Source organism: Chrysemys picta, chromosome 12 (genome assembly GCF_011386835.1).
Source record: "Chrysemys picta bellii isolate R12L10 chromosome 12, ASM1138683v2, whole genome shotgun sequence".
In the NCBI taxonomy this organism is placed as follows: Eukaryota; Metazoa; Chordata; order Testudines; family Emydidae; genus Chrysemys; species Chrysemys picta.
In genome coordinates this window covers 26,822,700-26,841,851 of record NC_088802.1, presented here as the reverse complement: position 1 = coordinate 26,841,851, position 19,152 = coordinate 26,822,700, and the positions used below count along the sequence as shown (strand labels likewise).

Sequence of the window (19,152 nt, the reverse complement as noted above, 5' to 3'; positions counted from 1 at the left end):
GAACTAGAGATACTGATCGTGGTATTTAAAAGTGATTAGTCATTTTGGGTACCTCTGATAGAGAAGGCCCAACCCAAAATGCCAGAAAGGGACTTGACTGAAAATTAATGAGACTTAGGCTTTGAAATCAATTAGGCATTTTTATATGATCACCCGAGAAGCATATACTAAGCAATTCCACCCTAGATAAAGATACATTTAAATGAAATTTTATTCTGCTACTTATTTAAATAAAAGTGAGTGCAGCACACAGAAGAAATTCCTTTCCATCCTAGCTTTCACCAGCCCAGTTACTCTTTGTAGGGTGACACAAACAGCCCTTCCAGTCCAGGGTCCCCCAAAATACATCCTTACTGAGTTTAAGAACGCTTGGTATATCTCATAACAGCCAGCAGGTTCAGAACATTACAAGCTTTCATAAAAGACCTTACTTAATATGTTTTTATAGTGCAATGACACAGCATGCAACCAGTTGGTTTAACTGTTTACTTATGTGGATTTAAACCTTTGGTTCTTCTGTTTGGGTGTCTGGACCCTGATTGTCAAACCATGGTCCAGTGATTAGGTTGCTAACTTGGGATGCAGGAGACCTCGCTCCACCACAGACTTCCCGTGTGACTCTGAAAGAGTCAGAGTCTCTCTCTGCTGCAGTTCCCCAGGTGGGGACAATAGCATTTCCTTATCACACAGGGGTAGTTGGTGGATAAATACATTAAAACTGCCAAGGTCCTCAAAGTACCTTAGTTAGAATTTTCCAAAAATATGGAAGGTAAGTATCTAACTATGAGCAAGATAATTATTACAACTTTTATATCCCTATGGTTAATAGTTAGGGCCCTACCAAATTCACAATCCATTTTGGTCAATGTCACGATCATAGGATTTAAAAAATCATAAATTTCATGATTTCAGCTATTTAAATCTAAAATTTCACCGTGTTGTAACTATAGAAGTCCTGACCCAAAAGAGGGTATTGGGGGCATTGCAAGGTTATTGTAGGGGGATTGTGATATTGTCATCCTTACTTCTGTGCTGCTGTTGGCAGCAGCTCTGCCTTCAGCGTTGGGCAGCTGGACAGCAGCATCTGCTGGCCGGGAGCCCAGCTCTGAAGGCAGTGCCATGGCCAGCAGCAGCATAGAAATAAGTATGGTATTGCCACCTTTACCTCTGTGCTGCTGCCTTCAGAGCTGGGCCCTCGGCCAGCAGCCGCCACCCTCTGGCTGCCCATTGCCACCCTTACTTCTGCACTGCTGCTGACAGTGCTGCTTTCAGAGCTGGGCGCCTGGCCAGCAGCCACCACTTTCCAGCCTCCCAGCTCTCAAGGCAGTGCAGAAGTAAGGGTGGCAATACCACAACCCCCTACAATAACCTTGCAACCGCCCCACCCCCTCAACCCCCTTTTGGATCAGGACTCCCAGTTTCAGAAACATTGGTCTCCCCTGTGACATCTGTATAGTATAAGGTAATAATACACAAAAGGCCAGATTTCACGGTGGAGACCAGATTTCATGGTCCGTGACAAGTTTTTCATGGCCGTGAATTTGGTAAGGCCCTATTAATAGTGGACACACACACATACCATTTTGTTTTTCCAGCTAAGGATTAAAAAAAAAAAAAAAAGACTCCACACTGCTTATATTTAGTGTCAGTTCATTTTTTCAATCCTAGTGCAAGATCATCTTATTTGCATATGTGAGGCCAGATAAAGTACATCAAGAAAAGCAACCACATCGGTGGACACAATTAGCAACAATCGGTCACAGTCTGCAGCAGAATTTAAACAGGACAATTATATTGGTGTGGTAGCCAACACTACAGAATTTCATGGAGTTTTGACCCTCCAGAGGAAGAGACGACCAACCCCTGTCTGCAGAGTAAATTTAGTACAAGTAAAAAGGGGGAGGGGGAAAGAATTGTAGAACGACCAGAATTCTAAGTTGTCACAATCCATGATAGTCCAGGTTGCCCTTCTGCATACAATGTTTTTCTCTGTACAAGTGATCAACATATATAACAACTTTATATTTAAATTAAAATAAGGAATTAGTAGCCTTCAAGTTCCTTGTTGACATCTGAGGTTGGCATTATAGGGAGCTCAAATATTCCAGAAATGGGAGGTGTTGTCACACTGGAACACACCTACTAACAGAGCCGGCTTCAGGAGAGAAACTGTAATCATTTCAGCCAGGGATAGTCAAATATTTTTGTCAAGGTCCAAATTTCTTGGTCAAGGTATGGCCAAGAGCCAGACTCCGGAGAAAATAAGACAAATAATAACAATGACAATAATGAATAAATAAAAATCATTGTGGGGTCCATTCAAAAGCATCTGGTGGTCCAGTTTTGGCCCATGATCTGCCTATTGGCTACCATGATGTGAGCCCCCATCTCCCTTTACAGCAGGGAGCAGATTCGGATGGCCAGCGAGGGAAGTGACTTCAGCAGATGTTACTGAACATGTTCAGATGGCTGAAGCCTGCTCAGTAACAACAGCAAAGTAGCAAATTATGACCAGTAGCAGTTTGTAATATTATTCTGTCCCCTCCCACCAGGACTAAACCCAATGAGACATTTTTAATCTCCCCCTCCCTCCCAGGCACAGAACCTCTGAACCAAACCCCGGAAAGGAGCAGAATCAAAGGAGACGCTCTGGGGGATCCCCCCTGACACTGTCCCCAGGGCAGCGCATCCCCCCAGCAGCGCGGGGACCAGACAGAGGCAGGAACTGGCGTTTCCTCTCCCTGCTCCTCCCCTTCTCCCCAGGAAAGTCAATCGGCCCCGGGGGGCTGCAGGGAATGGGGCTGGGCAGGGCTGGGAGTCAGGACCTCCCTCCCCACTGATTGCTCCTGCTGCCCCTGCCAGTCTCTGCCCCGTCTCCCTCCTGCCCCGTCCCCTCCCCTCGGGCTGGGAGACTCGGTGCCTGGCCGTTGGTGCAGAGTCACTTTCCTGCCCGGCCCCAGCCCTTTCCCCCGGGTCTCTCCCCTCACCTGCAGGCTCCGGCTCAGGGGCTGGTGTCGGCAGAGCCCGGAGCTGCCCCAGGGGCTGGTTCCAGCCCCCGGAGAAAGTCCCCCCGGGCTGGGCACAGAGGGGGGTCAGTGCAGGTCTGTTCCCCCACAGACCCCGCTGGGCGGCAGCAGCAGCAGCTGCTCAGCCCCGGCTCATACACCAGGCAGCGGCACCGTCTGACCCGGGAGGAAGTTCAACCCCGATATCCTGAGCAGGGAGAGCGGGATAGTTCAGCGATCAGCCGCCTCCTTTCCCCGAGCCCTGCGCAGAGCCCCCTGGCGGCGGCAGCTCCGGAAATGCAGATACAATGTTGACCCGGCCCCAGCTCGGGAACAGCTGCCCAGCCACGCTGTAGCCAGGGGAGCACTGAGGGTGCTGCGCCTGGTGGCGAGGGCGCTGCTCTCTGTGCTCAGCACAGCCGGGGAGCTGCGATTTATTGCTGCTGCTTCTCCTGGGAGCCGGGAGCCCACCAGGCGGAGCCGGAGACTCCAGGTAATCGAGGGAGAACTGGGGGGAAAGTGCTGGGTGTCTCCCCCCCCCCCATCGCTGCTCCTCGCATGTCTGCCAGTCCCGGACTTTAGCGCAGAAATTTTCCTTGCAGGGGTTAGGGTTAGGGGGTCGTGGTTCAGGTGAAGGAAATGGAGAGAAAGGCCTTGGGGGGCGGGATAGCAGGATCAGGACCCAGCAGGTCCCCCCTGTGCCTGGGCGAAAGGGGAGGGGTGAGCAATAAGGAGATGGAGGGGAAAGGGGGGGTACAGGCAGCATGGTTGTGCAGGGGGGGCACCCCAGCGAGAGGAGAAGAGTGGGGGGCTCAGGGGAGTGTGTGTGGGGGGTTATTCCTCATTTAAAAATCTACCCCATTATCTTGAGACAAGCCGGAGGGTCCCTGTGAACTCCGCAGCGATGAGTAAATCTCCTCAGCATTCCAGTGCTGACAGGGGCCTGTTTGCTCCACACCCATGAGGTCTGAAAGGACTGAGGCCAGGTCTACATGACAGACATGGCTCGTGTGTAAAAATCCACCATACCCCCCCACCCAGATTCAGAGGGCAGGTGAGGGTAGCAGCTTTAGCAGATGTTACCGAGCCTGCTCAGACTGCTCCGGCCTGCTCAGCGACAGCAAACTAGCAAATGTTCACCATCCCTTGGGAGGATCTGGAGCAAAACGTGGCTGTTATTCAGCAGCCTGGCAGGGCAAGAAGGGCAATTGGGGAAGCTTCAGCAAGGGCTTTAGTTCATGTCAGACCCCAATTCCCCCCAGGCTCTTTCCCGGCAGACAGATGCTCTGGGCTTTAGTTACAACTGGCCCCACTGACTGGGCTGCAGCAAAGGTTGGTAGCGAGGGACCAAGGAAGGGGCTGAGCAGCTAAGAGCCTTTGTAACAGATGCTGGCAGGGGAAAGAGGGAAGGGGGGGAGTTAAGGGTTCTGAGGCTTTTCTGCAATACAACTATACAGTCTATCTAGATAGCGGAACTGAACATCATGCACTGTGTGACTCCTGCTTTTGACTGATTAGTAATCAAGGCTCCTAGAAGAAGCTACTGCTGCCTCCATTGTGATCTGGAGACCTGGACCAAGCAATTGCTGCTCTGTATCAGGGAGAGACCAGAGAAACCAATGGGGGACTTTCTGCAGTGGCTGGACCCAGCCCCTGGGGCAGCCCCAGGCTCTGCCGACACCAGCCCCTGAGCCGGAGTCTGCAGGTGAGGGGAGAGACCCGGGGGAAAGGGCTGGGGCTGGGCTGTAGAGGATGGGTTCCTCTAAAGCGCTGGGAAATGTAGTTGAAAAGCTACATCAGGCAGGGAGGTTAGTCTCCGCTGTCTCTCCCCCTAGGGCAGGTCTCTGTGGCTCTGGTCTTTCATAGAATCATAGAATATCAGAGTTGGAAGGGACCTCAAGAGGTCATCTAGTCCAACCCCCTGCTCAAAGCAGGACCAATTCCCAGCTAAATCATCCCAGCCAGGGCTTTGTCAAGCCGGGCCTTAAAAACCTCCAAGGAAGGAGACTCCACCACCTCCCTAGGTAACGCATTCCAGTGTTTCACCACCCTCCTAGTGAAATAGTTTTTCCTGATATCCAACCTGGACCTCCCCCACTGCAACTTGAGACCATTGCTCCTTGTTCTGTCATCTGCCACCACTGAGAACAGCCGAGCTCCATCCTCTTTGGAACCCCCCTTCAGGTAGTTGAAGGCTGCTATCAAATCCCCCCTCATTCTTCTCTTCTGGAGACTAAACAATCCCAGTTCCCTCAGCCTCTCCTCATAAGTCATGTGCTCCAGACCCCTAATCATTTTTGTTGCCCTCCGCTGGACTCTTTCCAATTTTTCCACATCCTTCTTGTAGTGTGGGGCCCAAAACTGGACACAGTATTCCAGATGAGGCCTCACCAATGTCGAATAAAGGGGAACGATCACATTCCTCGATCTGCTGGCAATGCCCCTACTTATACAGCCCAAAATGCCGTTAGCCTTCTTGGCAACAAGAGCACACTGTTGACTCATATCCAGCTTCTCGTCCACTGTGACCCCTAGGTCCTTTTCTGCAGAACTGCTACCTAGCCATTCGGTCCCTAGTCTGTAGCAGTGCATGGGATTCTTCCGTCCTAAGTGCAGGACTCTGCACTTGTCCTTGTTGAACCTCATCAGGTTTTTTTTGGCCCAATCCTCTAATTTGTCTAGGTTCCTCTGTATCCGATCCCTACCCTCTAGTGTATCTACTATGCCTCCTAGTTTAGTGTCATCTGCAAACTTGCTGAGAGTGCAGTTCACACCATCCTCCAGATCATTAATAAAGATATTAAACAAAACTGGCCCCAGGACCGACCCTTGGGGCACTCTGCTTGAAACTGGCTGCCAACTAGACATGACTTTGACTGAGCCTGACCCACTGCACAGGGACTAAGAACTTTGAGAGCCTCAGATGCAAAGTGATAGAGAGGGGCAGGGCTGGTGCATGGTTATTTCATTGATTTTTTTTCCATAGAAAACTGACATTCCCCAAAACTCTGAAATAACAGGGACAAAATATTTAAACCTGGTCTCTGAATTGGCATCCAAAATGTAGCCTGCCCTGGGATGTTTTCATATGCTGGGCATGTGCACATGGATGCCATGTGCACACTCTGATAGAGGGCGAGAGGGATGCATGCAAAAGAGTTGTGGGCGCAGAGTTGTGGGTGCACATGCAAAGGGCGATTCTGGATCAACAAGGTAAAAACATGACTAAGCATCTTCCCCAATGTCACAGAGTTTAGAATTGCTCCAGCCGCTGTTCTCACCCTGGCAAGCTGCAGCGTAACAGCCATATTTTGCTCCAGATCACCCAGTCCTCCCAGGGGACAGGGAAAGGACAGAACTGCTGGTGGGTTTGGTCTGGGTATAGGTGGGGTGGGGAATGCAGAAAGGTAGGAGCCCAGCAAATGAAATCCCTTCTGAGCCTGCTTTAATGTGGGGCATAAGTTGTAGGGAGAACTCCAGCAGTAGGAGGTGGAAATTCCCCTATGAGAGGTAACAAACGACTGACCACGCAGACATCAGAGGCGCACAGCCAGCGCATTCAAGTCACTCTGGAAAGTTGGGAACTGGGCTTGAATATCACAAGGTTTAAAAATACACTTTGTGGGGAGGGGTGATTTTATTTATCTTCTGGTGGTTAAGCCTGTGGAGGGAAGCGACCTGCCCCCTTCGTGAGAGAGAGAGAGAGAGAGATAGTGTGTGTGTGCATATTGCATCACAAGAGCAAAACTCCACCTGCCACAGTGCACATGCAAAATTGCAGCCTCCCTCCTCACAGGGAGATTCCACCCACTGACCCTCCCCTACTCCTGGGATAGGGGGAGCTGCCACTCTGTGTCCAGTTCCACACCCTCCCTCATCACTGCTCTGTCACCAGTCTCTTCTCCCCTGATCCTCACAGTCTCCTCTTCACACCTGCCCCTCTAGTCACCCACTGTTCCCTGTACACCTTCCGTGTACCTCTCACATCAGCCACCCTACATGCCCCTGTGCTCCCTATCTGCAAACCCCCACAGCTTCCAACCCTGCACCCCACATTCCCCTGCACTCCCTAATCCATGCCATTCCCCATAACCATTGTCAGGCTCAGTCTGGTCCCCACAAATCCCCCTGCACTGCTCTCAGCCTCCCTCTCTCCCCTCCCACATACTCCTATGGGCCTCTGTTTCCCTCTTGTCCCCATGTGCCTTGCATCATCCCACATTCTCCCTGCTGCCCCTCACTCATTACCCTCTTCTGTCTGTCTCCTGCTCCCCTCCCAGGATCTCACTCACCTCCTCCCCCCTCAGTCTGCCCCCTGGACATGGACGACCCTGCGCACTGCCCCACAATCCACCTCTCGCCCACTCCACCCCTCACTAATTCCCCTGCAACCTCCTCAGTCTCGCTCTAGCTTCCCGTGTCTCCTTTTCTATGCATGGTGTCTCCTTGTCAGAGGATGTTGTGAAGGCCAAGACTATAGTAGAGTTCAAACAAGAACTAGATAAATTCATGGAGGATAGGTCCATGCCAGGATGGGCAGGGATGGTGTCCCTAGCCTCTGTTTGCCAGAAGCTGGGAATGGGCAACAGAGGATGGATCACTTGATGATTACCTGTTCTGTTCATTCCCTCTGGGGCACCTGGCATTGGCCACTGTCGGTAGACAGGATACTGGGCTAGATGGACCGTTGGTCTGACCCAGTATAAACCATTCTTATGTTCTTATATATCCAGCCAACTAACCACAGGGCCCCAGCCATATTCCCTGAGGAGAACATAGCTTCAACCACACTGAAAACAATAGGAACTGGTGACCCTTACTAGGAGCTGCCTTACTTCCATATGCCTGGAAGATCTGTAGGGAAATGGCGGCCATCTGGAATAATAATGAATAATTATTGAATGAACAATAATAGTCCTCAACTCTACTACGGGAACAGTCATAGGTATTACTAAGGTGGCTCCCCAAAATGCCAGCCTTTTCCTAGAAAAATTTCTAGACAAATGAACCATGAAACCAATGATGTACCTGAGATATATCAATGATATTTTCATCCTATGGACAGATTACCTCAGCTCCCTCACAGATTTCCACCACAACTTCAACAACCATCACCCATCCATTAAACTCTCTCTGGAATACTTCCACACTAGCATCAACTTCCTGGACAGCAATCAGCTGCAATAATGGAACCCTACAGACAGCAATATACAAGAAACCCACAGATCACCACACATACCTTCACAGATCCAATAATTGCCCCAAACATATCAAGAAATCAGTTATCTACAGCCAGGCACTCAGATGCCACAGATTATGCTCTGAGGAAAAAGTCCAGGATACATACCTTAACACACTTAAAACCACCTTTACTAAACAAGGACACTCCACCAAAGAAGATGGCTCCATCAATGACTATTAGTCTGGATGGGCAGACCAGAACACACCAACTCAAAGCAGCACCAGACCCTGCCAGAACAACAGATGGAAAACCTGCAGACATATCTCCACTGCTACAATGATCAACACCCCCCAGAACACACCTTTCAAGATCCATGGGTCCTACACATGCCCATCATGACATAGGGTGTACCTCACCCAATGCACTAAATGCCCCAGTAACAACTACGTGGGTGAAACCAGACAATCTCTACGCTCTCGAATGAACTGACACATAAAAATGCAAAAAGACAAAAACGCTCTATCACCTGTGGGTGAGCACTTTTCACAAAATAATCACTCTGTATGTGAACTCTCAGTCCTCATCCTCAAAAGAAACCTGCTCCATACCTTCAAAAGACGAACCTGGAGGCTTAAATTCATAACTTTGCTAGACTCTAAAAATCATGGACTGAATAGAGACACTGATTTTATGGCTTATGGTTTTATTACAACAATCTGTAACTCTCTAACCCCCTTTTTGTTCTATGACTACTACAGTGGTGTTAACAGGCCACTTCACCTTGAATGGGGCTTTGTAAGCAATCTGTTCCACTTTGCATTTAGCTGTGACACCCTGATTTTAGTACTTTTCCCAGACCTGGAGAAGAGCTCTGTGTAAGCTCGAAAGCTTGTCTCTCTCCCCAACAGAAGTTGAACCGATAAAAGATATCACCCTTCTCTCTCTTGAATAAGGATGGCTTGACTTCAGCATTTCTGAAGGTAATGGGAGATGAACAAGGGAAAACAAGTGAGTTCTGCGTCAGGAATTGTGAGATCATGGGAAACTTCTAAAACTCCAGACTAAATATCATGAGATTCATGATGCATTCAGTAGAGTCGGCGGCTCTTGGGCATCAGGTTTTCACCTCACAACCAGTATGTTTTCAATTAAAACGTCTGGAAATTTTCCACCTCTCCCCAGGAAAGTTCCCTGTTCTCTGTGGGGAGGGGGATTTTCCAGCCCTCTCCTGGAGTGAGCTGGTGGGATTGTGACTGGGGCAACAGGAAATGAATGAGGATCTCTTGCTATTTCAGGGGCCAGTGACCTTCAAGAAGGAGACTCATCGTGCAGGAGAATTGTGAGAATGTGACCTCGCTGGGTAAGGATTCCTGTACCCTTAGGAATTAGAAGCTGGGGGTGGGGGTGTCTCTGAGGCACCTGGGTTGGCTTCTGCTCAGGGTTCTTCCCTGCTCCCTTATATTTCAGGGGGATCAGCCCCATCACCCCCAGAATCCATATGACCACTCCACACCCTCTTCCAAGGGAGAGGAGATTTAGGGTTAGGGTTAGGGTTATTGGAGATGCTAGTCCATCCCCAGAACTTCCAATGGAGAGGAAGAGTTGCATGTTCCTCTCTGTATTATTAAACATGGGCGCACAGTGTCCCTCCCTACAGAGAACTGGGTCCATGCCTCGAGAGGGCTTTGGTCTCACAATATTAGAAAGGAGTAAGAGATGGTCCAATTCCTAAGCCAGAGTCATAAGACTCCCCAATTTATGGAGATCTGGGGATCTCCTTCTGCAGGAATCACATGCCACTATAAACACCCGACCTCCCCAAAAGGATCTCCAAGACCATTTTTGAATCCATTTGGTTTATACAAAGGCACTACCTGGCACATCTGGAAACAGCTGTGCCTGAGAATAACTGTAAAACCCTCGTCTCAGCCTCAGCTGTTTTCTTTCCCCTGAGCTGGGTTTCCAGTTCCCACAGCCAACATGATCTCCTAGCTGGAAATGGGGGAAGAGCCATGAGTCCTAGCTCACCAGGGGTCCATGGAAAGAGAGATCCTGAGAGGTGCCGGTCAGGTGAGGAATTGTTTGAACAGATGCAGAAATCATCCAGCCTTGGCATAAACATCTGGGATTCTCACACAGACCCCATAAACTCCCCCATTTCTACCTCATCTCAACCCTAGTCAAGATTATGCCCATGAGGTGTCATATCTTCCTGGCAGATGTTACTCATGGCTTTCCTCCCACCCTGACCAACATCTGGCAGCAGCTCATGTCTCTCTGAATGTTCAGATAGGATGAAGAGGCAGAATTGGTCCTCTCTTCTCTCTCTGTTTGGAGGAAGGTCTTGGGATTCAGATTCTACTCCTGAGTTTTTGATCTCCCCAGAAGTTATTTGGGTTTGTTTTCCCCATTCTCATCCCCTTTCTCAGGTACCCTTTCCCCCTGGCACAGGGACTGACTCCTGTCTGGATTCTCTCTCTGTCCCAGCAGGTGATGTGATGGTGAGTGAGAACGAGGAAGAGAGTCCTCAGCAGAAAAGTCTTGAGCAAGTGGAACCGCGTGGGATATTGCTGGGAAGACCCGAAGAGGGTATTTTCCAAAGTTCTGAGCTGGGAGAATCCTGTGAGACTCAATACAGGCCAGAGGGGCAGCTGGGAAACCCCCTAGGAGATGGACAGAGAAAATCCAGTCACCATGGGGGAGATTTGGAGGACCACAATGGGACCACAATGCAGCTGAGAATCAGCACTAAAGAGAAACGGCATGAATGTGCTGAGTGCGGGAAAAGCTTCAACCAGAGATCAAACCTGATTGTACATCAGAGAGTTCACACAGGAGAGAGACCTTATAGCTGCCCTGACTGCAGGAAAAGCTTTAAGCAGAGTTCAGACCTTCTTCGACATCAAAGAATTCACACAGGAGAGAGGCCCTACCGATGTCCCATCTGTGGGAAAAGCTTCAATCAGAGCTCAGAACTTAGTAAACATCAGAGAACCCACACGGGAGAGAAACCCTATAAGTGCCCTGAGTGCGGGAAAAACTTCAATCAGAGCTCAGAACTTGTTAAACATCAGAGAATTCACACAGGAGAGAGACCCTATAGGTGCTTGGACTGTGGAGAAACCTTTAGCCAGAGCTCACACCTTATTGTGCATCAGAGAATCCACACGGGAGAGAGACCCTATAAGTGCCCCAAGTGTGGAGAAAGTTTCAGTGTGAGATCAGTCCTTACTACACATCAAAGGATCCATACAGGAGAGAAACCCTATAAATGCCCCGTCTGTGAAGAAAGATTCAGTCAGGTCTCAGCCCTTATTACACATGAGAGAATCCACTCCGGAGAGAGACCCTATAAATGCCCGGACTGCGGGAAAAGCTTCACGCAGAGCTCAGCCCTAATTAGACATCAGAGAACCCACATGGGAGAGACACCCTATAAATGCCTAGACTGTGGGAAAAGCTTCAAGGCGAAGGTCTCTCTAATGTCCCACCAGAAACTGCACACAGGATAGAAGGTGTCGGGAGCTGTCCCTGCAGGGCAATGGGTCTGTGCCCTCCTGAAGCAAAAAAAAAAAAAAAAAAAAAAGCGCAAATGTGCTTCCTTTGAGGATGATCTGGGTAGGGACAGCAGACGGGTGGATGGTTGGGGTTTCTATGGGGGGTGGTTGGCGGATCCCGGAGGAGGAGGAAATGCTGGGCACTGGGGAGATGAGTCATTTCAGGGTTCGAGGGGAGCAAGTGGTGGGATCAGTGGGGAGATGTTTCTGTGGGTTCCACACACACTTTCCAGTGTAGGGAAGAAGTAAAAATGCCCCATTATCATTTGTGTCTGAGTCATCTCTGCAGCTTCTAGGGCACCTTGAGGCAGGGACAGGGGAATTATATTCAGGGAAGCAGCAAGGGGCCCTGCATGGCTGTAGTTATACAGCAGGAAGAGCTGCCGATCTGAAGTGACAGAATGTCTGAGCTAGGGTGACCAGACAGCAAGTGTAAAAAATCGGGACAGGGGGTGGGAGGGTAATAGGTGCCTGTATACAAAAAAGCCCCCAAAATCGTGACTGTCCCTTTAAAATCGGGACATCTGGTCACCCTAGTCAGAGTGATGCTCAGTGTATTGGCCAGCTCTGCAGATGCAGGAAGCTGGCTGGGGACTGGGGAATTCATGGTGGAGATTCCCCAGAGAGGTGGGGTCCTTGGGGGATTGCACTGTTCCCATGAGGGCGGTGTGGTGTAATAGCGAGAGCAGGGGGAATTTGGATGCAGGAATCCTGGAGATGGGGCTGATCTCTAGAGGTTAGACTGGGGTGAAGGTGGCAGTCAGGTTTCCAGGGTTGGGTAACCAGCTCTGCTAATGTCTCCTGTGCAGTCACTTCCCTCCCCTTCCTCCCATCTCTACAATGGAAATAACAATTACCCACCTCCCTCAGAAGTGGAATTACTGTGTATTCAGTGGCTCAGGAGGACAGAAGCACTAGGGGAGGGAAAGTTTCATTATCATTATTACTATTAGTTTTCCAAGACTGGGGTTTTCTTTTCAGTTTCAGTAGGGTTACCATATTTTGAGCCTCCAAAAGGAGGACACTCCACGGGCCAGCCCCCAGCCCCGCCCACGCCTCCGCCCCTTCTCCAAAGTCCCCGCCCCAACTCCGCCCCCTCCCCTGCTTCCCGCAAACATTTGATTCGCGGGAAGCCTGAAGCAGGTAAGAGGGGTGTGGGGGGAGGAGACGCGGCCCAATCTGGCCCCCCCGGCGTCTCCAGCCTGGGTTGGCTCGGGCCCTGGGGTGCCGGCCCCGGGCCCGGCCCCGGGCCCGGCCCCCGGCCGAGCATCCCCGGCCTGCTCAGCACCCCCTGGCCCGGCCCCCGGACTCCCGGCCGAGCACCCCCGGCCCGCTCAGCACCCGCCGGCCCCTGGCGCTCAGCACCGCCGGCTCCCGGCACCGCCGACCGCCGGCCCTTGGTGCCCCCGGCCCCCAGCACCACCGACCGCCGGCCCTTGGCGCCCCCGGCACCGCCGACCACCGGCCCTCGGCGCCGCCGGCCCCCGGCACTGCCGACCGCCGGCCCTCGGCGCCCCCGGCAAGGCCGACCACCAGCCTTCGGCGCCCCCGGCCCCCGGCACTGCCGACCGCCGGCCCTCGGCGCCCCCGGCACCGCCGGCCCCTGGCACCGCCGACCCTCGGTGCCCCCGGTCCCGCCGACCGCTGGCCCTCGGCGCCCCCGGCACCGCTGACCGCCGGCCCTCGGCGCCCCCGGCCCCCAGCACCACCGACCCCTCGGCGCCCCCGGCCCCCGGCACCGCCGGCCCTCGGGGCCCCCGGCACCGCCGGCCCTCGGCACCCCCGGCCCAGCACCGCCGGCCCCGCATGTCCCGATTTTCCCGGACATGTCCGGCTTTTTGGGATTTCCCCCCGGACGGGGATTTGGAGCCCAAAAAGCCGGACATGTCCGGGAAAATCTGGACGTATGGTAACCCTAGTTTCAGGTTGTTTCAGTGTTTTCCCCATCAACTTTAATGGCCCATTGCTTGTCTTTTCCTGGGTTGTTGTGATCCTAGGCACCACGGGATTCACACCCTGCACACTACTGCAATAATATCTGTGCAAAATATGCCCTATGAATCATAGGCACCAACTCCGTGGGTGCTCCGGGGCTCAAGCACCCACAGAAAGAAAATAGGGGGTGCTCAGCACCCACCATCCACAGTGGTTCCAGCCCAGGCTGGCCACTGATCAGCTGTTCAGCAGGCCCCGAACGGCCAGCAGAGCAGCGAGCAGCTAGTGGAAGGCGCTTGGGGTGGGAGGTGGAGAGAAGCTAGCAGAAGGCATGTGAGGGATGGGCTCAGGGAGAGGGGCAGATTGGGGGAGGGAAGAGGCAGAGCAGGGGTGAAGCACCCACTCGGGGAAAAAAAGTCAGTGTCTGTGTTGTGAGTTATCATTCAAAAACTAATAACACGCTGGTCAATATCATTCAGAATTGTATGTGACAGTGCTGTAGGTGGAACTCTGGATACTCACTGCCTTAAAGCCTGTGATTAGAAGGTGTTTAAACCAGGCATGTCAGGGAGAGTTGATAAACAAAAGGTTTTCTCCAGACAAAGAAAAGAGGCCAACACCTGAAACCAGGTGTGGCCAAATTCAGTGGGCTATTCATTTGTATCAGCGCTTGCAGGAAAAGATCATTTGCATCGTCTAAATCGCCAGCGGAAGAGAAGGTGAGGCAGCATAGAGACAGACAGCATGGGATAACATCCACCCCCAGCAGGGAAAAGGAACTGTAGCTGTGGAGACATGTCAGAATAAGACATTTCTAAGGTTTACTGGGTTATAAAGAGACAGGGAGCAAATCCCTAAATTATCCTTCAGCTGAGGAGACAAGGAAAACCAGCACCTTGAACTCCGACAGCGGGGCTCCTGGCTGAAAGCTAGCCAGCCATTGCTGGGAACGGAAGATAGGGTGACCAGGCAGCAAAAGTGAAAAATCGGGACAGGGGGTCGGGGGTAATAGGAGCCTATATAAGAAAAAGACCCAAAAATCGGGACTGTCCCTATGAAATCGGGACATCTGATCACCCTAATGGAAGACTAGTGAGGAAACTACCTTGTACAAAGATTGGAGCTTGTTAACTTAGCTCCTAGCCATTAGGAAGCGTATTTTTACTTTTGTTTGTTTGTAACCCTTTCTGTTTTTATTCCTTCTACCAGGTATCACTTAGGGCTTGGCTACACTTGCAAGTTAGAGTGCATTAAAGCAGTCCCGGGCACCCTAACTCCTGATCCAACCACACTGGCAAGGCACTTAGAGCGCCTGGACTGTGCAGCTGGAGCGCTCCTGGTAATCCACTTCCACGAGAAGCATAACGCTTGCTGTGCCTCGGCTGAAACGCCCGAGCATCAGCGTGAATGAGGTGTTGCATTACTGCGCTTTGATCGGCCTCTGGAAACGTCCCATAATCCCCTTAAGTCAAGAGGCCACTTTTGTCATTTTTTTGGAATCGGCTGTAGGAATGTGGCTATCCCCTTTCAAAGCTCCGTTTCTGACAGCCGGCTGTTTATCTGCTCCGGGACAAAGCAAGCCATTAGTGTGGAATGCTGCTTGCTGTGAGTGTGTGAGAGAGAGGCGGGGGCGGAGGGGAGAAGGGGTCTGAACTTACAAAGCAGCATGCTGACACACTCTCAGCACCCCAAAAACCCACTCTCTCCCCCCCCCACATACACACAACACACTCCCTGTCACACTCCACCCCACCCCCCACATTTGAAAAGCACGTTGCAGCCACTTGAACGCTGGGCTAGCTACCACAATGCACTGCTCTTTGTGGCGTTGCAAGAGCTGCTAATGTGGCCAGGCCAGTGCGCTTCCAGCTGAGAGTGTAAACACACGGCAGCGTTTTCCCTGCTACGGTCTCCGAAGGCTGGTTTAACTCCCAGCGCTCTACATCTGCAAGTGTAGCCATGCCCTTAATCTTTGACTTTTGTTTAATACACTTGTTTTACTTTCAATACAAAGCAACTCAGGGCTGTGTTTCAAGGGAAGGGTGTGTTTACCCTAGTTCAGTTAACAAGCTGTAACGTACTGACTCTTTAACAGAGAAGTGAACTTAATATCTTCTGTGAATGTAGAGTGATAGGGGCTGTGCATTGCAGAGAACCATCTTGGAGGCATTCGGGGGCTGGTGTTCACCAGTTGTTAGCAGGGTTGGGCTGGGAGAGTGCCGAGCAGTTTGCTGGTGAGGAAAACAGAGAGGTGTGGTAGGGAGCTGACACACCGTCTAATCTCCAGCACAACTCACTTTTGCTGAGGCCGAGGGGTAACACAGTGGCTCCCAGCTCTGGATGTCCCCAGTGGCTTGTTAAGGTGGTGCCATGTACTAGGACGGGGGTGGCCAAATGTACTGACCCTCTGAGCCGCATCCGATAATCTTCATAACCTCGAGAGCCGGGCGTGCCTGCTGGGGCTCGGGCCTTCAGCTCTGTGGGGCTCCCCTGCCCCATGGCAGGCACCTGCCAAGGCTCAGGGCCCCAGTAGGTGCACCCCACGGGACTGAAGCCCTGAGCCCCACCAGAGGGCAGAAGCCACAAGCTCCCCTCCCCACCTGTCTGTTAGGTAGAGAAGGGGGGGGGCATCCCCCATTAGCCAGGATGCGGGGGATGGTGTCCCTAGCCTCTGTTGCCAGAAGCTGGGAATGAGCAACAGGGGATGGATCACTTGATGATTACCTGTTGTGTTCATTCCCTCTGGGGCACCTGGCAATGGCCACTGTCGGAAGACAGGATACTGGGCAAGATGGACCTTTGGTCTGACCCGGTGATGGTTGTTCTTATGGTGGGCTCCGGGAGCCGCACTTTAACTATAAAAGAGCCACAGGTGGCTCACAAGCTGCAGTGTAGCCACCCCTGTACTAGGAGCTAGTCCTCACCTTTCCTCTATCAGCCTGTCCCATAGCTCGGTGGTTAGGCTGCTCTCATGACAGACTACGCTGTTTAGAGCCTTTCTCCCTCTGAGGTAGAAGGTGGGGTCTTGAACCTGGGTCTCCAGCACCTCAGGTAAGTGCTCTAGCTACTGGGTTAAAAGTTAGTTGTGGGGGTATTGCCATCTTCTCCATGGCTGTTTGTTTTGCATGGAGTGAGGCAGGCGCCTACCTCATTCTCACAAGAAACAGTGTAGGTGCCTAAGCCGCCGGCTCCAGGAGAGGGGCCACCCATGGATCACGATCAGAGCAAGGTGCCCAACTCCATGAGAGGGACTTGGGACACACACCCCACATTGGCATCTCCCGCTGACTGTCTGAGGGGGCTCTCCTCTCCATAGAGTGTGCCAGCTTTTGTGGATCCCAGTCTAAGGCCCCTCTCTCTCCCCACGCATTGTGGGGTGGGGTGGGGGAGGAGCCGAGGTGGCTCACTCAAGCTTTGTGGATCCCAGTGTTGTTCCAGTGATTTTCAAGGTGACTAAAAGCAATGGCGGATTAACCAATGGGCCCACAGGGCCTCTGCCCAGAGGCCCCGGCCAATTAGGGGCCACCAGAAAAATGGACGCCCCACCCCCAGCAGACAAGGGTCGTGCAGGGTGGGGGAAGCCCCCGTGCCCCGATCCTGCTCCACTACCCGGCAGTAGTGCCAGGTGGGAGGGGGAATCCCCTGCACCCTGGCCCTGCTCCCCGGCAGAAGCACAGGGCAGGGGGGAAGCCCCTGCACCTGGACCCCGACTGTGGCTCCGGGACTGGAGGAGCTCTGGCTCCCTGCCATAGCCTCAGGGCTGGGGGAGCACTCACTGGCCGCTGCGGCCCCAGGGCCCTGGCAGGGGAGGGAGGGGCACAGAGTTCTCCAGTCTTGGGGCTGCAGTGGGGGGGGGGGCAGAAAGAAGCAAATGGGGGGCACAGTGGGGGGGTGGCATGGGATGGGACCGTGGGTGGAACGGGTGGGGCTGAAGGGGAAGAACGAGGGCAGGACTGCAGGCGGGAGGGGGCCCCCCACTTGCTCTGGCCCAGGGCCACACGAAACCTTAATCTGCCTCTGAAAAAGTTAGGTGTTGCAACGTTCAGCGTTACAAGTTCAGCGTTACTAAGTCCCTTTGTGGCTCCAGGTCCGGGTCACCATGTTCTGCCAGCCTGGCAGGCCCACAGGAGGGGAAATGAAGAGCAAGAGACCCCAATGGAGCCTGTCCAGCCCCAGTGTGCCACACCCCAGCTCTTCACAACCACCAGCCGCCAGTCACCTGCCCCTCCCCACTGCTGCCTCCTCCCAACTGCCACGGGACCACATTCCCCGCCCCCGCCCCTGTTAATGTGGCCCAGGGCTCCCTCTATGGGATGCTGGCTCTGCTCCAGCCCCAGGGTTGGGAGGATGGGAAATGGGCCCTATGGTGCTGAAATCTCTGTCCCTGTGAATTCCCCCACTGACGGGCAGGTTCAGCGTCCCAAACATATCCTTCCTCGCCCCCGCAGGTTTCTCAGCCCTGGCAGGGTCCCGTACAGGCAGGAGAGTTCCTTTTGCCCTCCCAGATCCCCTGAACATGCCCCCTGTGGGCTCTGGCTTTCTGCTGTGCTCACAGCTCAGTTCCTAGTGGGGCAGGTGCCCCCCTCAACCAAACCACTCAGTTCTTCTGGAGAGAAACCAGAGAGACAATGGGCCATAGTTCCTGAGCTCCCTTCCCCCCATGGCATAGGAGTCAGGATTCCTGGGTTCTATTTGCAGCTCTGGGAGGGGAGTGGGCTTGAGGGGGGTTGGCAACCAGGACTCCTGGGTTCTCTGGCAGGGGAATGGCCCGTGGGGGATTAGGAACCAGGACTCCTGGGTTCTAGTGCCAGCTCTGACAGGGGAGTGGGCTTGAGGGGGGGTTGGCAACCAGGATTCCTGGGTTCTCGTCCCAGCTGTGGAACAGTACTGAGTCAGGTTTCCCGTGGGAAGGAGGAAATGTATGGAAGAAGTTTAAGGGGAGTTATTACCCAGCAAGGGGAGGGTTTTTTTGGCCCTGGTGAGAGGTAGAGCCCAGCGAGCCATATCTAAGATGGAGGGATGCACAGATGTACCTCACCCAGGAGCAGGTTTGGCTGCTCTCACTGGTGAACAGGGGATACGGGGTGCCTCTGATGCCTTGCACAACAGCCAGGGAGCAGCCACTTGAGGTTTATTTATCCCCTTGCTGGGCTCTGTACACACAGGAGAGGGGGATAAGGGCCAGTCCAATGGGAATCCAGAGCAGGGTTAGTGACCTGAAAAGCAGAGACCCTCTTTGGAAAACAATCTATGGTTTTCAGGAATGCCAGGCTGTGATGCTCACTGAAACGCAGACACCACCAGGCAGCTGGATAACAGTCACACTGCACCGGGATTGCTCACCCAGTGCTAAAAAACAGCCACCTCTGGGTGAGCAGCTCAATAATAACCACAAAGTCAAGTTCTAGAGCAGAAATGCAGCGAGGAGCCAGCCAGTGGGAGCAGCAGCAGCCAAAGCCGGGACCTTTGGATA

The 19,152-nt window shown here is 52.7% G+C and overlaps 1 protein-coding gene and 1 pseudogene across 7 annotated transcripts; one reads left to right on the top strand and one right to left on the bottom strand.

Annotated features, from left to right (window-relative positions):
* Window positions 1-3,155, bottom strand: part of LOC101933783 (zinc finger protein 850-like) — a 60,303-nt pseudogene extending 57,148 nt beyond the window's left edge.
* A 161-nt stretch (window positions 3,156-3,316) lies between these two features.
* LOC101933313 (zinc finger protein 239-like) lies at window positions 3,317-12,009 on the top strand. Of its 7 annotated transcripts, none has more exons than XM_042847350.2 (5): window positions 3,317-3,498; window positions 4,524-4,710; window positions 8,071-9,167; window positions 9,483-9,547; window positions 10,678-12,009. In XM_042847350.2, exon 5 carries the CDS (start codon window positions 10,686-10,688, stop codon window positions 11,697-11,699), a length of 1,014 nt encoding a protein of 337 aa, XP_042703284.2. In that variant the 5' UTR covers window positions 3,317-3,498; window positions 4,524-4,710; window positions 8,071-9,167; window positions 9,483-9,547; window positions 10,678-10,685; the 3' UTR covers window positions 11,700-12,009. The 7 variants fall into 7 exon arrangements, with proteins under 7 accessions (XP_042703284.2, XP_042703283.2, XP_065418677.1 ...); XM_042847349.2 differs by having other exon boundaries at window positions 10,675-12,009; XM_065562605.1 differs by lacking the exon at window positions 4,524-4,710 and having other exon boundaries at window positions 10,675-12,009.
* Window positions 12,010-19,152: the final 7,143 nt, after the last annotated feature.

What these genes read in the sequence shown, in the direction of transcription:
- LOC101933313 (XM_024113684.3), top strand. Translation starts at nt 10,686, where the DNA reads ATGGTGAGTGAGAACGAGGAAGAGAGTCCTCAGCAGAAAAGTCTTGAG.